The sequence below is a fragment of the Vipera ursinii genome, assembly GCF_947247035.1.
Source record: "Vipera ursinii genome assembly, chromosome: 3".
Classification (NCBI taxonomy): Eukaryota; Metazoa; Chordata; class Lepidosauria; order Squamata; family Viperidae; genus Vipera; species Vipera ursinii.
Genome location: NC_139516.1, coordinates 35,200,572 through 35,227,975, shown reverse-complemented (window position 1 = coordinate 35,227,975; position 27,404 = coordinate 35,200,572). Strand labels below are relative to the sequence as shown.

Here is a 27,404-nt window from a genome sequence, read left to right as displayed (position 1 = left end):
TTAATTATGGTTAGTCATTCCTAATACTTGGGGAGAAATGGAAGATAAATTTAATTACACTAATAATTGTTAAATCAATACTACTGCCAACAGTGTAGTCTTACTCTTTACAGTAAAGAAATATTTCTCAGCTGGTGCTTTGTGTTCTGGATGATACATTCTCAGGTTTTCTCTTTTCAAACCGCAACTTTCTTAGGAAGAGTAGGTTTTTAGCTTGTCAGGTTTTTAGCTTTATCATTGGGCTTATATCTCAGCTTCTGTTTCTTTTTTAAAAAAAATTGTAAAGACATCATTATTCTTGTTCTGGTTAAATGCAACTTTTTTATTTGTTTATTATATCAAGAGTGGACGGTCACTTGACTATGAGCCAGCAGTGTGCAGCAGCGCCAAAAAATGCTAATACAATCCTGGGTTGTATAAACAGAAGCATTGAATCAAGATCACACAAAGTATTAGTACCACTTTATAAAGCCATAGTAAGACCACACCTGGAATACTGCAGCCACTTTTGGTCACCATATCACAAAAAAGATGTTGAGAGTTTGGAAAAAATTCAGTGAAGAGCAACTAAGATGATCAAAGGCCTGGAGACTAAAACATACGAAGAACGGCTGCAGGACTTGGGTTTGGCTAGTCTAAAGAAAAGAAGAAATAGGGGAGACATGACAGCAGTATTCCAGTATTTGAGGGGCTGCCACAAAGAAGAGAGGGTCACGTTATTCACCAAAGCACCAGAGGGAAGGACAAGAAACAATGGTTGGAAACTGATCAAAGAGTGAAGCAACCTGTAATTAAGGAGAAACTTCCTGACAGTGAGGACAATTAACCAGTGGAACAGCTTGCCTCCAGAAATCGTGTGTGCTCCATAACTGGAGATTTTTAAGAAGAGGCTAGACAGTCACTTGTCTGAGATGGTATGTGTTCTCCTGCTTGAGCAAGGGGGTGAACTAGAAGACCTTCAAGGTCCCTTCCAGCTCTATTCTTCTAAGAATAAAAATAAATCAAGGGAACTGTGTCATTTTGGAGAGAAGTTTAAAACTGAACTGGATATTAGGTCTGAGCAAATGGACTCAAATATAGTTACAGTGCCTCAGTGCCTTCCATTAACATGAACCTATAGAATGTGTGGTTTTTTTTCATTTTTCACAGGAGTGAAGCATTTTTTAGCTCAAAACTGAGAGGGCAGGATAAAGACTTCTTACTGGCATATAGACAAGCTTAGACTGAAACATTTCTGTGCTCATCCACTGGCAGGAACAACACGTCCTGAATGTCTGCCAGTTTTTTGCAAGCCTTGTAGACTTGCAAACAAATAAATTGGCCCATTTGAGTTGTGTTTTAGTATACTGACTTAGGCTGAACAGTCCACTCAATCTTGGTTGCCTTTTTAACTGTGCAATGAGAAGAGTTGGGTAATTGTCAAAGTTTTAGTTATTTAATAATGACCTAAGTCTCTGACTGACAGAGATGTCTTTGGTGCTGCAGGTGCCCTTAGAGGCAGCTGCAGTAGATTTAAACGGGAAGAAAAAATAAAATGAATTGAGAACTGACCTCTAAACCAGGGTTTCTTAAACCTGGCATCTTTAAGATGCATGCATTTCAATTCTCAGTAGATATTAAAATAGGAGTCCTCAGCCCCAGGAAAAAGGCAGTGACAAACCACTTCCAACATCTTGTCAAGAAAACCAAAGGGACTGAGAGGAATTTTGATATAGCGGTTAAAAAAAACCAGGCTAGAATCCCAGAGAGTCTTCTAATCTTGCCTTGGGCACAAAGACAGCTGGGTGACTCTGGACCATTTTCTCTCAGATGTAGGAAGAAGGTTATGGCAAGCCAAATCTTGTCAAAAAAAACTTCAGCAAAGTTTCCAGGCAGTTGCCAGGACTCAATACTTCAAACTTTCTAGAAACCGGTCTATGTCTCAGGGAAGATGCTATTCTAGGGGTGGGGGGCACAACAGAAGGGCACACTTCCTTGGTCCTACAAAATGACAATGCAGTGTAGCAGTGATGAGACAGGGATACACCAAGAAGTGCCCATTACTGCTCATGCAGTTGCATTTTTAACCAGCTTTATCTTGCAGGTCATCTGTAAGTATAGCCCCATGTAGAGCACATCGCAACAATCCAATCATAAGGTGACCAGAGCACGAGCAACTGTCTGAAGAGCCTTAAGAAAAGGGTACAACTGGCATACAAGATGAACCTGTGCAAAGATGCCTCTGGCCACAGCTGTAAATCAAGAAGGAGCCCCAAGTTGTGTATCGGTCTTGAATGGGGAAATGCATCCCAACAATGATAATAGCCCTGACCTAGACAGCCACTCTGTCTTGTTAGTATTCAGCCAAAGTCTGTTCCACCCCATTCAAACACAAAGAGTCTCCAGACAATGAAGAATCTCTGCAAAAGCCCTCCTGGCCACAGCTACCACCTAACCACTGAGGAATTACTGCATATCCAGAAGAACCCCAAACTGCATACCAGTCTCAAAATCCATGGCTAATGGTGAAAAGTTCCCTAACTCAGGAAGCCCAAACGGCCAGCGCCATTCAATCTTGTGAGGATTGAGCTGATCTCTTCCTCCCCATCCAGACCCATACAGCCCCACCTGTGCAACCTGGGGCTGAAATGTATAGTGGCATATCATCAGCATATTGATAACGCCAGTCCCCTGTTTCATATCAATGGTAAAATCATAGAAATTTTCTGCCCCATCCTACTATCCCATGTTCAGTGAGACAGCTCCTCTGCAAGTAATTAATTAGCTTACAGTAGAGATGTGGGCAGCTGTCTTTTATTTGAAGAGAATGTCCCTTAATTCAGAACAAAGAAAAATACAGCAGCAAAGTTATTACTTCAAATCCCACTTTTCTATGATTGTTAATTTTGAAATGTTGCAGCTGTTTTTTTAAAAAAATATTTTTTAAACATTACTCTTTTATTTCTTTGTTCTTTTAAAAAACAAATACAAAAAAAGGAAAAGAGAAGAAAAAAGAAGACAAAAGCAATAGTTATAAAAAGAGTATTTTATATATACTGTATATAATCAGAATATATGGTACTGCCTTTTATAATATAATAATTTATTTATTTTAAAACTGATATGGCCGCTTATCTTATATGTCATAGTACTACTTGGCTCACAACAAAAACAATAAAAACAATAAACCAATCACATCACCCATGCATGAAGAAGCACATTTCCCATCCCAGTGCCAAAACACTCATCAACTCCACTGGGGGGGGGAACAGTCAGGGCTTACAGCCTTCCAGAAGATCAAAAGGGTAGACACTTTCCAGATCTCAAGAGGGATTGAGATCCACAGGGCTGGGACACCTACAGGGGAGGCCTATCTCCAAGGTCTTACTATGTGACAATATTTAAGAAATATGAAACTAATTCATATTCATGTTGTTCAAGCTGGTGAGCTGGGCTGGTATCCTCAAGGACAAATAGTCCCAGGGATAAACAGGCACCATCCATTCAGGACTTTAAATGTGATAACCAGTAGCACGAAATGATGATATCATAGTATGATTTCAAAAACATTGATTATCTTTTTTTTCCTAGCAAGAATTTTTAGATGAAAACTATGCTATCTGTTACCTTTTCCCAGAAATTAAGAGACGGCATTTTTGTTTTGTAGAGAGGAAAAACTTACAAAGATCAAGAACAAGATCTGTTGGCTACTCAAAGCTACTCACTGCTTCACAAGAACTCTTGATGTTCCCATAGGAAAACCACACTTCAGAAACACATTGCCTATTTCTGTCCAATCTGTATTAGTGATTAGCTTTCTTATTCTATATAATAATAATAGCAACGTTAAGAGGCTTCATAACTGGATTTAAAACTTGTCACTATCATATCTGTAGACCAAAGTTCTGTGATCAACAAGGATTCTTCAGCACAATTTCCTATAATATGTATTTTCAGGACATATTATATTCCTATAATATGTATTTTCCCTTGATGGAGTTCTGGGACTTTTAAATGGAAAATGTATGACATAATATCTCACTATGTTAGTATCCATCTCTCTCTGACAGCAGGAGGTGTGAGCCAAAGAAAAACAAGACCCTTCATTTCCAAACAACCCAACACTGAGCACAATATTAAAATTAACACATAGTTTTTATTGCACTCAACACTATGTTAACAAATGTTACCAAATATCATAAAATCAGGGGATGCAATGGAAGAAAATATAATTTGTACAAAATTCAAAGTACAATTAATACCCCTTTAAAGTTTGCTTATTTCAGATGATGATTTAGGATATGTTTTTCCAGATACCAGATGCTAAAAATGATGCAACATTGGTTAAATCTTTATGTCAGACTCCATACAGTTTATATATAGGATATATATCCAGTATTTGTATGACACATATCTGTGAGACAACCCTAAAGATCATGTTATCAGCTTAAAAGTTAAAAACAGTAAAATGTGTAAATATTTTTTTTTCATTTTACCCAAATTCCTTCATCCATTGTCATTCCTAAAAGGTAAGAAATATGGAGCTTGGAGAAAAGAATTGATAAAACAATTGAAGTAAATTTCTGACAGAAAGACAGAATTTCAGTTTACACAACTTGGTTCATACATGGCATTAAGCTATATTATGGTTTCTTTGTTTTTAGTTTAGCTACTTATTGTTTATGGATTAATATGCGCAGTTAACCCAGACAGTTTAATAAGCCACAGTGTGGTTACCACATGGTGCAAGACAAATCATGTGTTGTTCATTCTTTTAAAAATGCTCACTGGCTAAAACTGTGTTTACCAGAATGGTTAGCTCCTAAACAACTGGTCCTAAAATATTGCATAGACATTTCTTCTACTTCACTTCAAGTAAAGTATTTAGGCTTGAAAATATTACTGTCAGTGAAACATTTGACTAGAAACATGTGTTCCATACGATCACTGGGCTTTAATCATCTGGATTAATCTGCTCTAACAGTATCACACTGGACAAGCTCCTTTTTTCTTTGGAAGTAATAATCCAATAAACGTCTTTATCTAAATCTCTGTCTACAAAAAAAATATGTTTTCAACAAATGAATCCGGCTCTATTGCATGTCTTGGGTATTTATCACTAACCTGCCAGTGAAATAGTTGCATAACAAAGGGGAAAAAATACAGAAATATAATCTGTCAATGTGGTTCTGATCTGCCTTGGCTATTACTATATACAGAACATCAAGCCTAATTTTAAATAGTCAGATAGTGTTTCTAGAGGGCTGAGGTACTCACCCTGTGGTGATATCATCATCTTCAGTCATTGTCTTGCCCATTAAGTCACTGTCACTCATGTACCCAGATTTAAGATCAACATCATCAGCATCAAGGGATTCCACCAGCTCCAAACGGGAAATGTGGCTGAGCTTACTGGGGCTGCGCATGGGCATGGTGTGGGAATAATGAGCTCGTTCCCCATGCATGTACCAGCTAGGAGTGCCTTCTGAGCGACACCCCCCACCGACCGAAGGAGCATCTCCGGCTTGCAGGCGTGGGCTGGACTGACCATACCGCCATGACAGAGGGGAGGAACGGTTGGACAGGCTAGATACACTACGGGGATTGGCTTCATCACTGTCATAGCATGTCATCTCCAATGAGCTGCAGGAAGAGGGAAGAAAGAAAGGTGGGAAATTAGACCGAGAGGTGAGATTCAGCAAGACATTTCTCAAAATCCAGAGTAGACCTGTCTGAGTTGCAAGGCAAACCTCTCAGAAAAGGCCTTTTTCCGAATCTTATTTTTTGGTTGAAATTGTGTTCCTCAAGCCTGACCACATGAAGACATGTGATTTCAGTGTTGAGAATTCCCCATCTAACCATGTCAAGGTTGAAAAATACTGTGTTAAAGAGGCGGGAGTTATCTTGAAGGGAGCAGCCCAGCTCTCATGCCCAAGATTTTCAAGAAAGGACAACAGTACCAACTCAAGGCTCTTCTTGGGATTGAAGGGGTATAGACAGTTAGCATTGTACGTTACACATTTTTCTACCTGCTCTTTTCTACTGTACTGCTCACCCTGATCAATATGCACCGAAACTGTCTCCTGCACTAAGCCATAGCCTGCTTCTCCTTGCCATTCTATCTAGGGTGCCCTCTTTCAGAAATGTCACATAGGTAGCACTAGCCCTGCAGCAGGCCACAACCATATTTGGTTTCTTTTTATTACTAAAAGTTTGGTTGGAGCTATTTATGCCTAAAGATTTTTATGTTAGTAATTTGATTGCATTTATACCCCCAGCCAGGAACTATGCACTGTATATGCAGGCTGAAAGATATGGGATTTGAATTCCAAAAATCCAGATGTCCAGTACTGTAGAAGGCAGCAGGCTAACTCTTTACTGCCCTCTAGTGATTACCTGGATTTCAGTCTGCTGTCCCAATATAGCAACCCTAATCAGACAGTAGCACTGTTCTTGCTCTAAGTTTCTCGAAATTCAAAGAAGACACTCTTAAGCTTATTTGCTATTGCTTTTCATTTTCTTGTAGATTGCCAGTTCTGGTACCAAACAAAGCTCTAATATCACTAGCTAAAATTACAGAATCATAATGTTGGGAAGCACCACTTAAAAGCTATTTAATCCTGAGGCAGGGAGGGAGGGAGGGAGGAAGGAAGGAAGGAAGATAGTGTCAGTAGAGAATTTTACAGACATTTTAGGACTGCAACAAGAACTTCAGTGTTCACATAATAATCCTAAGAATCTCTCCTGCACAATAGTATTCTCCACCCTTGTATCTCCATATTTATTGGGACTAGCATTCCCAATATTTCCAACCTGCAGAGCTTAATTGTTGGAGTATTATCCTGATAGAACTCTGACTTACTCATAAGTTGCCTGGTTTGCTACTGAGCAAAGCGTGACAATGTATTAGATAGACCATTGGTCTAATTTAGTAAAGCTTTTCTATCTTTATCTTCATCTTCAAACTTTCAACTGCCTAATGGAGCTTAATTTCACAATGGATGCTGCAAATTTTTGTCTGCAAACTGTTCATATTTTTATGTCTAATTATGGGAATAGATACTTTCTAAAGCTTTGGACAGGACTATAAAGTATTTGGTGCTTTAGAAAGAATGGGGATATGAACACAGAACCTGTCTTTAAAGCAGCCACAGATTTTCTTGGGCTTATAAATCTACCCTCTGCAGCTGCTGATGTGACAACATTGGAGTTATAAATGTGATAATATATATGTTCTGCTATAGATTTGTTGTAGTTTATATCTAGAGAAATTAAACTGACATTTCAAATGCATCAAATATTACATCCCCCTGCTGTGAGGAAGTTACACTCCTTTGTGATATTGTATTTTTCTGATAATTTCTTTACATATACAGGGTTGGGCAACTTATCATTGGAACTACAATTCAGCCTTACAACTTAATTCACCAAAGAAAATGAGTGGTTTTATCAGAAGGAACCAAAAACCAAAAATCTTCATCCCAATTTAAATATGACAGTGAAAATTTGCCTTATTAAGTTGTAGGGCCACCTTTGATTGATTTATTAAATTTATATGCCACACATCTCACTGATAACTCCTTATCATAATGTTTACTTAAGCTATCCTCTATAATATCTTTATATATGGAACTATGATTTTTGAGAAGAATAACAAGCACACATTGTTTATCAACAAATTTATATAGCTGCCCTACTCACACGCAGTGACTCACACATTTGCCATAGTGTTGGGGTTTTTTTGCCTTTCTTGAACCTTTTGCTTTTATATTATTGAAATGAAGTTAGAGTATTCCTTTTCACTAGTACTGAAATGCTTCTTCACATTGACATTATTTTTTCACAAAGGGACAAACAGAAGCTAAGCTATTCTTTCACCCACATCTTCTGTAAAACCATTATGCCTTATCAATAGAACCTGTGCACATCATTACCTCTTAGTGAGGAGCCTAATAACTATTAATCACAGGCTTTAAATAGCTGTGGCATGAATTCACATGAATAATAACCTACAATTAAACTATTCCTCTTAATTCATACCATACCATGGACAGTGATATAAAAAGTAGGCTTGAAACTGGTGTGTAAAATGTATGAAACCATGATCAAGCCAGCTGATAACATCACGTTTCCCTTACAAATAAAGGCAAACATTAGAGTTAATGGCCCCTGCTGGTATTCTAGCTCCCAGGCATGCATTCCATTTAGATTCAATAAACCCATCACCGGACATCAAATACAAACTGATAATTGAAACTGTATCTGGAATGGATTCACAGACATGGGGAGAGATGGAGGCAGCCCATGAAGCCTTCATGTGCAGTATCAATAATTACATTAATAACAGAGCTTAGATGACAGAAGTGAAATTAAATGCTAATAAAAATACAGTATATCACATTTTAAAATAAATTTCTATCCATGCTCCTCAGGTGGTACATGTACTCTTATTAAAGTTGAAGACATATCTAGATGATGTGGATGGTGGTGGTGATGGTGGTGATGATGATGATGATATTCATTCAGTCATTTCTGACTCTTGGTGATTCTATGAGCCAGGTCTCTCCGTATCTTCTGCTCTTGTTGCTATATTTCCCCCCCACAATTATTGAAACTAATATATTTTCCCAGAAATGATAACAGCTCCTACAGCAGGGGTGTCAAACTGCTGGCCCGCGGGCTGGTTGCATCATATGGAGGCCACGCCCACTCCAGCTCCAGTAATGCAAAAAAAGTCACGATACGTTGCAACACGTCACGTGACACAGCGAGTTTGACACCTGTCTCCTACAACAATCTAAAATCACATCTTAGAGGTATTATAAATTGTTTTTACATACTTCCAGCTTTAAAGGAGAGCCTGCCGCTGGCAAAAATTCACACCATGAATATCTACCGCCTATTCTAAATCCCTGATTTTCCTTCTAAAAGGACTGTCTTTTAGCTCAGTTTCACAGCCAGGCAGTAAAGTTCACACACTCCAAATTCTCAATAGGAGAATTCCTTAATTTTCCATATATCTAGCATATCTAGATTTCATGCATAACATGTTTTTAAGTAGTAAAATATACCGTAACTCTTTGGGGGGGGAATGAAGGATAGAATATTAATCACCATTCTCAAAATCTATTTACTTTAGGTATTCCTTCAATGACCAAAAGTTACTTTAGCACAAATTAATAACAATTATTATATTTTATTTATTTATTTATTTATATGGCCACCCATCTCATGCAAAGTGACTCTGGCTATATAGGGGGTGGAGGGGAATAATTAGGCTATTTTATGAGTTTTATTTAGGACACAAGAAACTTTCCTTAAGCTCTCTGACAGGAGTGGACAAGACTTAATATCGCCTGAGGAGTGAAGAATTGCAGGCAGTGAGCAGTAATGCAAAACAGGGAGGATTCTATCATGTGGTCAAGGTCTGGAATTTCACTTTTTCCTAAGTGCTAAAGGGAGTCTGAATGTTTTCTTGATTTTTTTTAAATCCCTGTAAAACCTATTTAGGGTGTTGATTGCAATTTTCAGTAGTACTCAACAAAGAAGGAACTAAAGGCATTAAGGAGCAGCTCTAACAACTACAGACTACCCACATCTGTTATATAATTTTAGATAGCTATGAGAAGGAGTGGCAGAACCTGGACTGAAGTCAAAACAGGAATCAGCTTAGAGTCTCTATGTAGCCACAAATGAACTAAGTCCAACCCCTCTTGAGTTCTGTTAACCCTTATCTAGCACAAAAATAGTCTAACCATTAGTTGAGTAAACTCCTGTACGCAGGCATGAGAACCTCACATGCTGTTCTAGTCTGACACTATGGTAGCAAACATTTTACTGCAGGGAATATTTTACATAATGGCACATTCAAAATGTGATTTAGTCCCATGTACAACTAAGGAGCACCTTAGCATATATTGAGTGTGTAGGTTCAATTCAAGATTCAATTATTTTTCATTAATGGCTTAATTTTGTAGGCACATTAAAACTTAAGATAAAGGACAAAATTTGAATAATATGGTGTTATATTACTAAATATAATCCCTGTTCTTTAGAGTCCACTGATCTTTCCCTACTTTTGGCACACTATAATTGTGATCATGAACTATATTCTTCTAAATGGTTTAATCCTTTAACAAAAGCATGGGTGTGCCATCTCATAGCTCTAAGCGATATATTATTTTGTACAATGTACTGATGTACACACACCCAGATGGTCATTTTTTCCCCAAAGGAACTTCCTCAATATTTCCTGGCTGCATATAATGAAATATCATATCCCTAATTTAAGGTTAATTTAGATTAACGATCAGGCTTTCCTAGGGAAACACCTCAGCCTTGAGAAAAACTTATTAGAACACTTTAAACAGGAGTTTATTATTCTAATGCTTCTACTGCACTAATTTCTCAAGTAACTTAAATTAGCAAAGGACTACTCTTCCTTTCAAACAATATCTCCAACCTAATAATATCTCCAGTTTACCATGTAGCAAAGGCTACTGCATCTCTTCCCTAATTTATTAAACCTATTTTTTTGGAGAACATGATAAATTTCTGTACTTCACAAATTTGTTTGAACACTCTTCAGATAAACAAAATGCCTATACAAAGAAAATGAGTTTATCAATTGGAAGGCTTTAGGCTATTCCCCTCTAACAGTTTCTTTATACATCAGGGGTGTCAAACTCAATTTCATTGAGGGCCGCATCAGCATTGCGGTTGCCCTCAGGGGGCCGGGTGGGTATGGCCTGGGTGGGCGTGGCCTACTGGGTGGGCGTGGCTAGAGTGCATATGGCCTACTGGGTGGGCGTGGCCAGCTCTACATCATTTGCATCAAGGGTGCCTATGGGGGCCTGGGCAGGAGTGGGACAGATCTGAGGGTCTCTGGCAGAAGGAGGGTCTCTGGGCCAGGGCCAAGGCAGTGGGGGCCGTTCCCTCACTGTTTCCAGGATGGCTTCACGGGCCACATGAAACCACTTCGCAGGCCGGATCTGGCCCCCGGGCCTTGTGTTTGACATGTCTGTTATACATGAAAGTATACTGGGGCAAGCAGGGGAGAAATAAAGTTCAAAGAGAGCTTTTACCATACTCTTGCTGTGCTTGTGGAAGCCTAGTGAAGACTTTATACCTTATTCAGGAAAAGCTTTGAGAGTTCCAGAGCAAAACGAAAACTAGCAAAGGAACCTCAACATGCATGCTGTTTAGTATTGACATTTCTTTTACTATTCAATATATGAGCAGTTCTAAATGAATAATTTTGACTATTTACTCATTATCCTTGGAGAAAGATTCACTGTACTCAATTTTAATTATTATTTCTTGTGACTAATTGAATTTCAAGGTGCTATTTCTTAAAGATCCAGAGAGAGAAGATTTCACTGGAAAAATATTGTTAAGGGTGTAGCACCCTGATTTTAGATCGAAGAACTCTTTAATACCTAAAATGAAAACAGAAAAGAAAGCAATAGACACCCCTGTTCATTGACCTGTCATCTGAAGTCGACACACAGAAAAAATACACAGAAACTGCTATGTGATTACAATTTAGAACAATGAAATCCACTGTGAAAGAACATAAATTATAATATGAATTTGAGACAGTGTGTTTTACCACTGTACAATATGTCCTTTAATCAGTGAATTTATTGGCTATAACATTAATCTTTCCTTCAGAAACAGCAAAAAGAAAAGCATTGTGGGCCTTAAAGACTAACTTATGATTTATGTACTGCAAGTCATTTCATCAAGGCTATCACATGCTCCTCAAGTCACAGGCTTACGCACACATACTGCTAGCTATGCATATCTTTTTATTCTAAAGATACAGTATGCCTTTAAAATGCTTTTTTTCACAGACAGCAACTATCCCTCCACTGCATCTGAAGAAGATATTGCAGTCTATGAATACCTGTGTTGTTAGACTAAAAAGTGTCACAAGGCTCTTCTTGGTTCAACTTCAAGACACTAAAATAGCTACTCTTTAGAACCCACTTCTTCTAGTTCTTGCATACAACACAAGCAATGAATGGATGAATGATTGGCTTCCTGTTGGGCATAAGCATAAATGCAGCTGTTAAACATCCTTAAAGAAACTGATTGCCTTGAATCTATCTGGCAGAAGGCACATGTGTAGCCAATGATATGCACAGAGATTCTGTTATATTGGAATCTTCTCGTCTCTCAAGATCCATATGCTTTTCCACCTTGCTTTTCCTCTTGCATAGCTGAGCTCTCTCAAAATTAGCCTTCTATAGAAGTAACAAATGCCTTGGATTTATTCCCTGAAGCGATCTCTCTTGATCCAACCTCTGCACATTAAGCTAAACAAATATTCTGGAAGAAGCCCAGCAATCCTCCCTGGCTGGATCTCGTGCAGCAGTGACTCATCTGGGTGGATCTCATCTGCCAGCTCTTGCCCCACATGGAGGGAGGCAGTCAGTGTGAGACTCCTATTTTGCATCATGAGCCAGAATCCATTTTTGTGATGTGGGGTAGAAAAACAGGACAGAAACTAAGACACCAATTAAGCAACAATGAGGGAGCATTGCATTTAGAGAAGCAGTCAGTTAGTACTTGAAGTTTACTCAAATATACACACACATACAAAATCTGTGACCTGCATACACAACCTGTGACCTGCATTAATCTCTGGATATATTTTCAAATGATTCCAGCTGTCTTAATAATTTCAAACTCAAACTGGGGCTAACAAGCTCTTGAGAAAGAAGCTAAATTCACATTGCCAGACAGTGTGGGTAAGCATCTCTTTTTGTGCTGGTGTATTATTAAGGTCACTATCCACACTCTGGTGCACAGCTCAGAATGTAATTTAGGATACCAGAGAGTTAAAATATAGAACTGAGCACAAAAAGTGAGCTGGTGGCAACCATGTTTTCCCTAAGATGGTAAAAAATAATCTGATCACCGTTTCCATGTTGCTTGGAGAATGATCACCTTGCCAGCCAATTCCTTCCCTATTTTCCACCAAATTACATTGACACATAGCTGTGGTTTGCTCATTGGAGGTCCAAAAAGCTGCTGTCACTGCATTAGCTCATTTGGATCATAGGGAGCCAAGGGAAAGTTTTACTACATCACTTTGGCTGCTGCCAAAGCTCAAGTCTGAGGAATGAGAGTGCTACGATTCCAGCTCTATGTGCTAACTTCACAATTCCATCACCCTTTAAGACTACTATTTATGAAGCAAGATACTGGATTCTGGGAGGATTCATACATAATGAAACCAAATATTTTAACCAGGGTTTGTTGATTAAGCCATAACAGTTTGGTTCATGTATAAGACTAAGTTGTAGCAGCTGGGTTCAAACATCAGGTTAAATCAAAACAAGCCTGACACATCAGGATTAGAGTTTGGTCTATTCTAGACACCACAGTGTTCTATATTTGGAAATACTATACAGTATTTGGTGTTTTCGAATAAATGTCCCTTGGCTTTCTGAATCAAAACATAAGCTAATCACATCGCTGTCAAGATCAGGATTCTTCCTAATGCCATTAACACAAATCAGAGCATGCAGAAAAGAGGAAGGCCCAGGTTAAAGAGCAGAACTGATTCTTAATTAAAAGAACTGAATCATTTTATAAAAACAACATCTTATGTTAGCAGGGTCTGCAGAAAAGAACAGCATATATGGAAAATAGGGCAGCTGCCTTTCTAATGGCAGCTTTTCAAAATCCTAATCCTTTAGGATAGAGGTACCATTTGCTTTTTACTAGTTGATCCATGGTGGCGCTTTTGTCCTTTGATTTTTATAAAAGGTCAAACAGAAATTGGCCAAATGATTTATACTCATCTGGCAAAATGTCACTTCGGTGTTTTACTCAAGAGCAAAGGGAACCAAGAGCAGAGATCTCACCTGTGAGTTACCTGGGAGCCCCGTAAACTGGACATGGTCTCTTCAAGGTTCTGCCGCAGATCCAGCACATTCTGTACTGTCCTCTTTCTCTGGGATTCAGGATCTGTTGGGAAAAGAGATAGTATGTTCAAGGTTGATATTATGTTCACGTCACACAGAAACCCTATACTGGAGTCTATTAACAAAGGAGCACATTACGAGCAACTACAGGCATTTCCTTATTTTCTCCCATTTCTCCCATTTTGTCACTCACCCCAGAAATGTTTTCTCCCAGCTCAGCTTCTTTCCAGTAATGAAAGACAGTTGAGGGAAAACAGTTGTCAAGGAATTGAGGGGATAGGTTTGAACAATATGCTTAATTAAACCATGCTTGCATTTGCACAACATGCTAAGCTAGATTAACTAGAATTGTGTTGGTACTTTGGTGTTTTATGTACATTTGGATTAAATTAGTTGCTTCATATTTTGAGAAATTGTGCAATCCCCAAAAATGGCTTAATTCAAAAAGACAATGAAGTGTATGGTGTAAATTCAGCTACTGTGGGGTAATATGTTTGGCACGGAAATATGTCTGAGAGGAGACATGCCAACACTTCAAACATCTGAAGGAACGTCACACAGAAAAGCTTAAGGTTTGCTGTCTCTCATTCCAGATTTCAGATGTAGAGAGATAAAATCTGACTTAGTATTAGAAAAATCTTCCTAACAAAAATAGCAATTTGAAAATGGAACCAATTATCCAAAGAGACAGTGAGCTTGGTTATGTTTAATTGGAAGCTCACCAGACATTTGCCTGAGATGTACTGATTTGGATATCCACCTATCAGCATTTGGACTCAGTGGTATAACTGACCTTTTATAGGGATTTCCCCCTTTTTTCTTAAATTAGACCATACCCCCTGGTCTAATGTTTTTGCAATAGATTCAAGATTTGATATAAAGATATCTATGAACATACATGAAAAATATTAAGTGTTTTGCATATCACAGCAGGTTATGAAACTAGCTCATAAAATATTCTGTGAATCATCCCTGAACTCGTTCCCATTCCATTATATACCAAGATTGCTATTTGACATGTAGACCACACACATTCAGAACTAGACAGACATGGAAATTGCAGGACATAGCTGAAATCCTGATCTTCCTTCCTATCCAAGTTCGATTCTGGTAACAGCCACATACTTCTGCCCAGTGATAGGAGCAACTATATTAGCTTATATAGATCTTTCACCAGAAGTTGGAATTGATTGATTAACCTTTTTTTCCCTCCAAAACACTTCCTTTGTTAACTTGCACAGGCAGTGGCAGAGGATTGCGAAGAAGAAATGGCACAGGGCTGGGAGTCAGTAAGGAAAGAAAGGCAATTTCTGGGGGGAGTGAGGATTTCTTTCCTTACCTGCCCTATTTGTTCCAAGGCCGCTTTCCACTCAGATGTGTTGCTCTTGCCAATGGCCCGACCACCCACTTCAGTGCCCTCCCTCCCCGAGCCTCCAGCGCTCCACCTGCTGCTTTGGTTGGCCTGCCACCCCCACCTTAACACCCTGCCCACTGCCGCCTAGCACAGCCACCCTGGGGCTGCAGAGGCTGGCCTGGAATGGGAAGGGCACACGTCCCACCCTCCCGCCACCATGCAGGGTAAGGTTGCTGCACTCACCCTGCCTCCCCAAGCATTTTTTTTACTAACCTGCCTTTCATCTGCATTCTGTTTCTCTGTCCACTTCTCAGCTTTCACCGCGTGTTTGTGGGACTATTGATAAAAAACAAAAAAAGTTCCATCAGACTTTCTAACTTTTTGAGATCTCGTGAGAAGTTAGAAAGTCTGATGCAACTTTTTTTTTTTACCGATAGTCCCATGCGGCGAAGGCTGAGAAGCGGATGGAGAAACAGAATGGAGCTGAAAGGCAGGTTAGTAAAAAAAAAATGCTTAGGGAGGCAGGGGCCGCAACCTTACCCTGCGCAGGTGTTGATGCAGGTTGCTTGTGGTCGGGACTGAAGGCCTAGGACTGAGGCAATGGTGCCCATGCCCACACAGAGGACTCTGCGTGCTGCCTGTGGCACACGTGCCATAGGTTTGCCACCATGGACTTAGATGATAGTTGCTAGAAGATAGCAAAAATGGCTGGTTTGTTCCACAGTTAAGCCTACGCAGAACCTAGAATATGGATAGACATCTTTTGACCCAGAATTGGGCAAAGAAGATGTAGTGAGGATATGACTGCAAGGTATAAGTAGAAATGCTCTGCTTAAGCACAGTTCCTATCGAGATGATCATCACAACCACTTATCAACAGCTTCTTTTGTTTTACTGTAATAACTTACTGAAGATTGTTTGCTTAGCATAGTGTTTTTATATACAGCTGGGATTTATTAAGAATGCAGATGTAGATTGGAAGTGTACTCTAATCCTTTTGGTTTCTATGTGTGTTAACCAAACTTTAAACTTAAGTTCCTACACTGCTATTACTAAAACAGTCATTTTACTGTTGACTTTAATCAACTGCCTTGCTATTTCAAACTGTAGGATCTGAGCGAGTTGTAACATTTGAGTCATTTCCATGATGGGGGGGGGAGGAGGGGAGGAGAGCCATGGTAGAGAATCAAGAGTGAATAAAAGCTGCTCCAGAAATATTTTTGGCAATGTTACTAGAGAATCTTTAACCAGCTTATTTTAGCATTTCCATATATAAGTAGTAAATTTTACATTTTAGGAGTTGAATAATGGGACAGGACAAGACTGGATTTCTGGCTCTGAAATTACAGGTTTTAATTTTACTTCTAGTCTTCGTGCACACAATGGATTATGAATTGGAACTGTGTTTCTTTTCAAATTACTGCTCATTCACTTAACAATCTGCAGCTTTGGGATGTCAAAATATCAATTCCTTCCTTAAACCTTGTCTGCAGTCCCACAAAAGGTATTTCAAATCTATATTTATTTTAAATAGCAAGCCTCTAATGATATCATTTGGGCTGTATGATCTCTGAAGTCCCTTGTGAGAACATGAAAATCTTGTACATTCAAGAACAGTAACATATTGCGAGACTTTGGTGTTTATTTATTTATTTATTTATTTATTTTAATTCCATTTATATCCCGCCCTTCTCCGAAGACTCAGGGCGGCTTACAAGCTTAGCAGTAGCCTTCATTCTATGTATATGCCTGCTTATTAGGGCTTTCACACACAGCCCAAGCGGCATTATTACAAAGTCAGCTTAATTGCCCCCAACAATCTGGGTCCTCATTTTACCTACCTCGGAAGGATGGAAGGCTGAGTCAACCTTGAGCCTGGTGGGATGCGAACCTGCACTAATTGCAGGCAGCTGGTGTTACTTAAGGAGGCATTAGCCCACTGCTCCACCAAGGCTCCTTTATGCTCAAGGTCTCATCATGATTCAAAATGAGGCTACCAAATCTCACAAAATATGTCCCCGATGAATGTTTAAAGTAATTGAGCAATGCAAAGAAAGCAATAAGTGGAGATATTAACCTAAAATTAGCCTCTTTCTTACCCCGTTCTATGCCAACTTATCACCAGTTTTTCTTTCTCTGTTGGTTTGTTCATCGTCATTTAAGTGGATATTTCTTCAAATCTATCTTGGGACTTAAATGAAAGTGGCAACTGCATGTCAACATATATGTCCAGCCTTATGAAGCATCCTTTACAGTAGGAATGGATGGACAAATCTTGTAACACATTAAACAGGGCAGAATTGTGTTTGTGTCTCTCTATGTGTAATACAAAAGCAGGCAATGAATATGAATAAATAACATTTCAGATAATTTGACAGAGGCTAGAATCTGGCTTTGTAGGATGCACTGATATACTGCTAGTGAACAATATGTTTGTGTGTATATTGTATGTATGTATGCATTGTAATATAAATAAATATTCTTCAGATGGATTAGGTCATTAGGATAAGACAGCTGTGTTTGTGAGTAGATTATAACAAAGTACATGGAAGCATCAACAAACACAATGACTGCATCTTGGCATAGGCAAGAGAAAATACTGAGAGTGTAGAGGGAAATCTGGGAGCACTATAGCTATGTGGTGGGTCCAAGAGAAAGCTGTTGGAAAGAGCTGCTTCCACTTTTAAGAAGCGTAAGACGTGCTGCTTTCTGCTTTCCCCTTGATTTTTAAACAAATGCTTTGTGGTGCAACAGGCTTTTCTGCTATCTTTTGTAGATCTCTTTTCATGTCTTGCTGTTTCCCCATGGGATGGGGTGAAACAAGAGAAGCTGTTTTGGCTTTTATTTTTTGATGAAGTGAGTAGTATTGGAATAACTCCTATCCTTCCTCTCTGGTCTCAGAAAGTTGATGTTAAAATTCTATCACTAGAGTAAAACTGTTTCTGGATTTTCTCATGTCGAAATGTACAATCAGATGACCAGAACCTAAAAGTAGGGTCAAACACAACATCAATTTGGAATCCTTATGTAGCCAGAAGAAACCTAAGTCCAGCCCCCCACCCCTTGAATTCCATTGACTCTTGTCTAGCACCAATTTGCCTTGACAGTTAGAAACCAGATTCTTGTTTGTAGGTAGCATGTAATAGAGTTTTAGTGCACTGAACTCAACTCGTTACTTGTGCCTGCTATATGTATGTATTTATTAAATTTATATAGCTGGCCATCTCACAAAACAAGTGATTCTAGGCAATGTACAGCAAATTTAAAAAGCAATAGTTAATATTAAACTAAACTCCACTGAAGATGTTACCTAGCCTGGTAATGAAACATTCAGAAACCAACCCACTAGCTTGGAGAATGAACCTTCACCTCAATATTAATATATTACAATATATAATAACATAATATATTATTAAAACATTAAAAACCATAAAACCTAATTAAAATGGATAAAGGGATGTTAAAAAGCCATCTTATTAGTCCGAAAGTTTCCTGGGGTCCTCAGGGCTATTGGTGTAACCAAGTCTTAAGGGACTTTCAGAAAATCAGGGCCTTAGGGAGTAAAATATTCCACAATGTAGACACCAAAATTGAACAGGCCCATAGCCAGGGCCAGCCAAATGATGTAGCACTTTAAATGACAGAATCTGCAGCATGCCCTCTCTACTACACCTGGTGGGATGGGAAGATGTAATTGGAGAAAGGTTGTATCTCAAATAAAGTGATTCCATGCCATGTAGGGCCTTAAAGGTCTTGAACTGGATCCAGAAACAAACTGGTAATCAATGAAGCTCACAGAACTGAGGTATGATGTGTGTTCTACAAAAAATACACATAACCTTCCACACCACTGCACTTTGTCAAGGCAAGGATGGATGCAAAACCCACATCCCACCCACTAGGGACCATCCAAAAGCACGACCAATGCTGTTTCCATCTCATACCCAGCTATGAATCCTGTCAGAAAAGGATCCTGATAATCCGTTTCATCCAAGGCTCTCTGGAGTTACTGAGCAACCACCTTCACAATCACCATCCCCAAAAGGGGAGGTTGGAGTTTGGTTGAAAATTATCCAGTATTGTGAGGTCCAGTGATGCTTGAGGAAGGGATAAACCAAAGCCTCCTTAAGAGGTACATAAATGAATGACCTTTTCACTCAAAGTGGATTCACCACCTCCCGACTTGCATTAACAAGTCTAAAGAATCTAAAGAACAGATGACTGATATCATAAGACTAAGGACCCTGTCCACTTCATCAGACCCAACAGATTCAAATCATTCCCAGGCTTTGCCCCAGACAGCTCTCCTGGAGCTACAAGAAGACCAACATCCAACTGTGAGCAAATTGAAACAACTATATCTGACAATTACGAAACAATTTTTGCCACATAACCCTTCCAAGGGTTCTTTGAGCCCCCTCTACCCAAAAGGGTCGATGTCACCCAAAACAGGACCACAACCTATGTTTGTCCTCAGTTATTTCAAGTCAAAAGTAGTATTTTCCATCTTTTTCCAACCAAATCTTGGCATAAAAATGTACAGTTCCTTATTCACAATCTGGCAGTTGCTAAGCTACAATGGTTAGCTGGGATGTTGAGGACTTGCCCTTTTCTCCCTTGGGGGTCTACCTTCTATGGCCTTTTTTTCCTAGAGCTGCAGGAGAACCTGGACACTCGATACACATGTAATGTTCTTTATATATTTTTAATTGCTAGTCTTCTAGCTTGTTACTCCAGACTCTGCCAGATCTGATTTTTTACGAAAGAAATGTTCAAAAGATCAGAAGATATATCATTTTTTTAAAAGGCTGTCAGACACGATGCTGTTTCTGGCCCATATAAGTGCATTCAAGGTTTTCTAGGTGGTGCTGCCAATAGGTTTTGCCAGGGAGTGCTTTCTGCTCTTTTTATTATTTGGGATGGAGGCATTTTGTATACTCCAGGAGAGACTTCCTGGTCCTGTGGGCTAATCACTGCCAACACTGGCTTCCTTTTGCAGAACTTAATGATTTTGGAAATTATGGAGCTGAAGTGATTTTTTTAATATTGGTTTTATATTTACCGGTATATTTTATATTTACAATAGTTTCAGTTTTCCCTTCCAGCCCAATAAGGCACTTCATCCTGGTTCATCTTCCACCCACTTTACCGATGTGCCAGCCTGGCTACTTCTGGACAGAGGTTTTCTGGTTTTTAGACACATGTTCAGAAACATCCCCGGTGAGAAGTACCAACCGTTGCATCTCCACACCAGTGACAAAGCAACCTGCAAAGTGATGCATTTGCCTACATTCACCCAAACCTACTCTACCTTGATTAATGAAAGCAATTGGCAGCTTTTTTTTTTTCCTCAACAGCTGGTAATCATGGGTCGGAGGGAGACAAAGGTCAGAGCAATTGCTGTGCTGTTAAATCCTCCCAAGTAAAGCTGAAAGCACCAAATAATTCACAACCATTATTGGGGTAGATGAAAGCTTGATGGTCTGGGCAGAGTAAATTATACTGGTATTTTTCCCCCTGCCAATTCAGGTACTGGAGGAATGCATCTTAACTCGGCCATGAAGAAAAGTAGTATACTGGGCCTCATTCAGCTGCATAAATGAAATCAACATGCTTTCAATGTAAAGAGCAGTTCAGCACTTATGGACATTCATTGGCTATTGTTCAAAAACTCCACAATCTAGCTCCACAATCTATGTTCTGATGCCAATTATTTGGTTGTGTACAGATTATCCTTATTCTCTTTATTGAGGATAAGGAAAACCAAGCAGAACAGTTAAGTTTCACAAACTCTGACAATCTGATATCTGGTTTTGTTCTAAAAAGAGCCAGATCATATGACAAAAAAACTGTCCAAGCAGATAACCAGTGCAGATAATGCAAAAATAGGCTTTACTTTCATCTTCAAAGAGCAAAATACTATCAGAGAAGGCTGAGCAGTTTGTTCTAATTTTGTAAAAGAAAATCAGAAACAGGAAAAGAGAATTTGGTTTATCTAAAGCCTCACTTAATGCCTGCATATTTCTCTTATTTCCCTCTTTTCTTAAACAGGACATAGCTGTAATGATGTGTAGTTTAATGTAAAGGCTGCTTCCTTCCTTCTAGAGATATTAATTTGCATTACAATGGAATATAGAAAGAATACTGGAAATTAGCACCTTATAGACTGCTTATAGGACTGTAGATAGATACTTCAGGAATTTGCATTGTCAATATTTGTCTCAATACCAGGTTATCAAATTCTTGGAGACCCTGAATTCCAATTGCTGCTAATGAATGCAAGGTTGCATTCATTACAATTTTGCAATTAATCTGATGTCCATAACTGAGACCTGATTGAAAAATGACATTTACAAGAAAGTGAAGTCAGTGTTTCGAAGTAAGAAACAATCTGATCCTCCCAAGAATAATCAAGATAGGGAAGCAAAACTAAAAAGTCCTGCAGAAACTAGGAGCTGCTTCAATCAAAAAGTGAAGTGTGGATGTCAAGACAGATCATACACTTTATATAGCAATTTTTAACAAATAGATAGAAAACCATAGTTTTAAGCAATTATTTTATCCTCACATTAGTACTCAGTACCAATAAGTGGCTTGAAGTTGGATTTAAAATGTAGAGACATAATTCCGTCCAAACCAAAATTGTTCTCACTCTATATATCTATTTTGAACATGGACCTACTGGTGTTAAGGAGGCCTTTGCTCCTCATGAAGAAGAATTGCATGCTTCAAAACTGTTGAGACTGTGGCATGGTTTGTTGGTAGACAGTGCTTGTTTGTTCGTGGGGCTGCAGAAAATGAACAGAAGGTAGGCAGCATCCAAAATAGTAGTTTCCTTGAAAGGATTCTTGTGGGTAGTTAATAGAAAATAACTCATTGTTTGAGGAAATCAGAATTAAACAAAGTTGCTGTTGACTTGTCCTATACTGGCTTATTAGGAGGGTGAGTGGGTGTATTTATCAGTGTTTGTGTATATATCTATGTGTTGCTGTGCTTATTATACCATTAGCTAGGATTCAGAAAGGCCCTACTTAGATGACTCAAGTTCTGCAAACATTGCTTTATAGAGGAAGGATCTATGTATGCAATCTCTTATCTGTGCCTTAAAAGGCAGCACTCAATGGTCTGCAAATGGCTACATGGATATTTCCAATAGCAGGCAGATTAATGATATATGTTGCTCAGAAGAAAAAGAGTAACTCAAATGAACAACTTTGAAAAGGTGGACATCACTGCAGTGTGCACTGGATATAGCCTAGATCAGGGCTCAGCAACCTGAAACAGTGAAAGAGCCACTCGGAACCAGTTCCCTCACAAAAGGAAAAACTGGGAGCCGCAAAAAATGTGTGTGCATGTGTGTACATGCGCGCATGCGCAGAACAGGGTTTGACTGAAGAGTGGAGCCAAGGCGAGATATGCACCTACCCTGCATATTTGAATTGATTGGTTGAAATGTTTTAGTCCCACTTTTTCTTTTTTGACTGCACATGGCAGAGGACTGGGAGCCGCGGGAGACGGCTGAAAGAGCCGCATGCGGCTCCAGAGCCTCGGGTTGCAGACCTGTGGCCTAGATGAATCCAATGGGCGACACACATTTGCTGAAATCTTCCTTGGCAAATCCCAAAGTTCCTGCCTAACTTAATGCATTTTTAAAAAAATTAAACAATGAATGGCAAGCTAGTATGCTGCTAAGGAAAGCTTCAGCAATTTGTATCACTAGTACAACTCCTGAGACCCATAGAGGCATTAGATAAATCATAAAAAAGACTTCCTGATTTGGATGTTCAATTTCACTTTTCTGTGTGCTTTACAACTAACAATAATTTGTAAAAGGTAAGATGTCTCTACTGATACTTTACCATCTAGGGCAAGGGGTGTCAAACTGTCGGCCCATGGGCCGGATGTATCAAACCGAAACCGCACCCACCCCACTGCTGGCAATGGCAAAAAAGTTACAATACGTTGCAACACGTCATGTGATGTTTCGAGTTTGACACCCCTGATCTAGTGGAATGTATGGTTAAAGCTGTTTAAAACTGCTATTATTTAAAGATTTTATAAATAATAATTGCATAAAAAAGTGTTATGACTGAGCATTCTCTGACTAATTTCCATTCCTGTCAAGAGGACCATTTACCAAAGGTTGAACTGGTCCAGAGGTGAATCATCTAATTTTAAGAACAAATGAGAGTTGAATTTAAAACACTGCAATGTTTCCCTTGGCTACATGAGGTTTCAGCTCTGTCAGGCACAAAAGATCAGGTCCACATTGAAGGTCCAATTAAACTGATTTATTGCTAATCATGCCTATGCACAAAAATCTTCTCAACTAACAGTTAACAATTGCAAGGGTCAATAGAATTCAAGGGAAGTCAGATTTAGTTTGCCTGTGGCTATATACGGATTCTAGGGATCTCTCTTTTAAATCCACCATCAAGTTTATTTATTTATTTATTTATTTTATTATTTAAATTTATATACCGCCCTATTCCCATTGGACTCAGGGCGGTTTACAGGGAGAATTAAAATACATAACATGCAAAATTAAAATCAGTTAAAACTATGATTAAATTACAGTCCCTAAAGTTAAGCTAAAACCCAATAAATTAATTAATTAAAACCCCTCAGTCTGGGTCAAACAGCTCGAAGAACCAGGTTTTCAAGTCCCGGCGAAATGAGCGAAGGTCGGGGGGCAGTCCTGAGTTCCGTGGGAAGTTGGTTCCATAGGGCCGGCATGCCCACAGAGAACGCCCTTCCCCTGGGAATAACCCGCCGGCATTCCTTAACCGGCGGTACCCTGAGAAGGCCCTCCCTGTGGGAGTGCACAGAACGATGGGAAGTTGATGCCGGCAGCAGGTGTTCCCTTAGATAATCCGGACCCAAGCCATTTAGAGCTTTATAGGTCATTACCTTCTCCTACAAACTCTAACTAAAGACTTCTGTTAAATGCTTCTAATGACATTTTCTAGCCCAGGGGTCCACAACCTGTGTGCCACAGCCCACTAGTGGGCTGTAAGGGGATTGCAACTGGGCCATGGAAATGGCTGGTGAGCGAACATCTTCACTTGCATGAGCAGCGGGTGAACATGTGTGCACACGCATAGTCCATTTGTGTCAGTGGCAGGTGAGCATGCATGCTGGTCTTATAAATGGAGCTGCATGTGCGCACACACACTTGCTGGACGCTCACGCAGAACCATCCCCTCTTCCCTCCCCCAAAGTCCACAAACCTGGAAACATTGTGGAACTTTGCTTTAGCATTACTGGGAGAGAAATAGAATTCCTATAGATAGTTTGAAGGAAAATGTATGAGAACAAAATAAAGGGTGGAAAAGCAGGCATGATATGTGCCAATATAGCCAAGATAAACAATTCTTATAATATTTGACACTTGTGAGGCTGGGTAAATGATGCAAATTGGATTCCACATTCTGGGCTCCCTGGAGGAAAATGAGATAAAAATATACAGAATAAATATATTTTAAGGTATTCACTTGGCAACTTTGAGAAGCATCAAATATTCTTTTGGGGAAAAAATCATTCTGATGAATTAATAATGATGCAGAAGATTCAAAGTCACCACTAAGGCAGACATTATTCAACATTTATCAATGTCACTAACATTTCAGAGACTTGAGGAATATTTGCAGTGGTTATTTATGTATTTGTTTGTTTGTTTATTTGCTTATTGCGATTTTTATTGTGCACCACCCAGAGTTCCTCTGTGGGGGAAATAGACTGTTCCTAAATATGATAAATAAATAAAAATAAACTTATATTCACCTCCAATATGCCAGCACCCTAAAAGGCTTATATAGCCCTGTTACAGTAAAAGGATTATAATAAAATACAAAAAGTAGTATAATAATATGTTTCTACTGCAGGGACTCACAGAGAAAACATTTAAAGAATGAAGTTAAGAGGTCCTTCACACTCAACCTTTTTCGGATAAATTGGTAGGTAGTAAAGCAATTAATAAAGAATGTGATAGAGCTAAATGTGTATTTTAAATAGTGTACAAGCTACAATTCCAGCTTCCTATTTCAAATCTTTTCTGCCACTATTGCCAGCCACTCTGGTATGTCCTATCTATAGCCACAAGATGGCAGTAACAGGCCTAAGATATGAGAAAATAATTTAGAAGGACTCTTTAACAAAATTTAGCAAGGGAAAATATATTCTGCATAGCCTTCCAATTTGTCTGCCTGTAGGCAACAATCCATAATGTGGCAATATCTTCTGGAATCCATTATTCAATAATATTTGGATCTGTTCCCAAAGCTCAAGGATCTACAGGGGTGAATGATTGATAGGAAATGTCTTTTATTACTAGGAACTCTGTCACATGACAAGCAATATTGATTAAGCTAAAGTCAAAGAGACAAAATTCGATCCCATAGAACATATTTTAAAGGCTATGCATGAATTCACATTCAAGTCTATTCAAATACTGAGGGAAACTCACATCTCAAAACATATTATTAACACATATATCAGTATTGCCATATAAAAATATCCTTCCTCATTTAAATATAACCCATTAGAGAGAATTCTTGGCTAAAAATTATAAATCAGATCTGGCAGAATCTGGAATAACAACTTGAAAAGAGCAGCTTCAGACTGAATATACAAAGTTAAATAGGATCTCCATCGAGCAATCCAACTTAAATTTAAGATTCATAAATTATTCAGTATTCTTGAGCACTTCTGAAATGAGGTCTTGAATTGGCAAAAAGCCAAAGATCTTTATATTCCAATCCTCTGTAAAGCACCAAGATGGTAAGAAGGAGCAGAAAGAGGAATACCTGCCAAGTAAAGTGATGCATTTTCATCAGTTTCTCAAAGTCTTCCAGCTAAAAGCTCTACTCAAATCAGATCATTGGGAAAGAGACTGTATTGTAAAGGGAAAGAAATCCTTAAATCTGTCTGAAATTTTGTAGTTTATTCCAAGGGAAAGAACAGATGCCATCACCCAGAATTATTCTGTCCGACCAATCTCATCCCATTTGGTTGAAATACACACAAAAAGCAACCATTGTTTGTCTTTTTTATTCATGCTGATCAATGAAAAGCATGAAGTTTCTCTTAGTTTGGAGCTTAAGTCAAAACAGGAAACCTCTGACTTGCTTTTAGCTAAATTGTGTTTAGCTGAAACTTTTAGTCTAGATATACCCAGCTAAAAACTCATCTCCTAAAAGCCAACTCTGGACATAATGAGACATAAGTTATAAATACATCACTATGGCCCATCCTGTGTGCACGAAAGAAGAAGGTAGATAAGGTTCACCGCTGTGCCGATGCTGGAACTCTTGCATAATTGCACTGCTTTGCTTTCTATGGATTCTATTTGAGACAAGCAGAACAAACTTTATTTAAAAGAATTAATAGTCACAGGTTCTACATCAGGGCTCAAAACAAGAACAAAGTGCATTCAGACCATTTTAACCTCTCAGGACATTTTATGGCAGACCTCAAAGTGATTGTTTCAGAAAGAAAGGACTTTAACAGCACCATTGAGCAAGAAATTGCTGAACTACATACATCAAAAGTTTCAGACAATCTCAGACAGTCATAACAATCACAACTGGTCTGAACACATTACAATTGTTTATTGACAAGCTACTTGTATTGAAAGATAGAAATCTAATATGGACTTTTTGTTGAAAGAACACAAATTAATCTCAACCTTTAAATCATTCCAAGAGCACCACAGGATTTGATCTTTCATCACTCTTTGGCCTTTAAAAGGAGTCTTCAAATCTTTCACTGGCCTACTTTGTAAATCCCATAAAGAGGCATCAGCTACAATTTCTTGTCATCAATATTCCATGTCCGGATTTTTTGTCTTTTGTATTACAATTTTGGTAAACTCAGATTTGTTGTCTTTCTTGCCTCTATAATGTCTATGTCAAGTAAAAATTTACTGAAGTTTTTCTTATCATCTTTTAAAAGTTTATCCATTGTAATTTGTATCCTTTCTGGGGTATTAGTTATTAATATTTCTGCTGTGTTTTAAAAAACACTCTTTGAGGTAAGTAAGTTACAGCCAGTTTAGCAATTTAACTCTTCTATCTGGTCCTTTAGTTCTCACGCAGTGACTATTTGCAATCTTAATCAAGCCTCAGTTCCCAATA

General features: G+C 38.7%; 1 protein-coding gene across 1 annotated transcript in view; it reads right to left on the bottom strand.

The window, feature by feature from the left end:
• NAV1 (neuron navigator 1) overlaps positions 1 to 27,404 on the bottom strand; it is a 247,801-nt gene that overhangs the window by 85,106 nt on the left and 135,291 nt on the right. Inside the window, 2 exon segments of the mRNA XM_083360193.1 lie at positions 5,257 to 5,622; positions 13,857 to 13,959. Of these exon segments, the coding sequence (XP_083216319.1) occupies positions 5,257 to 5,622; positions 13,857 to 13,959 (469 nt within the window).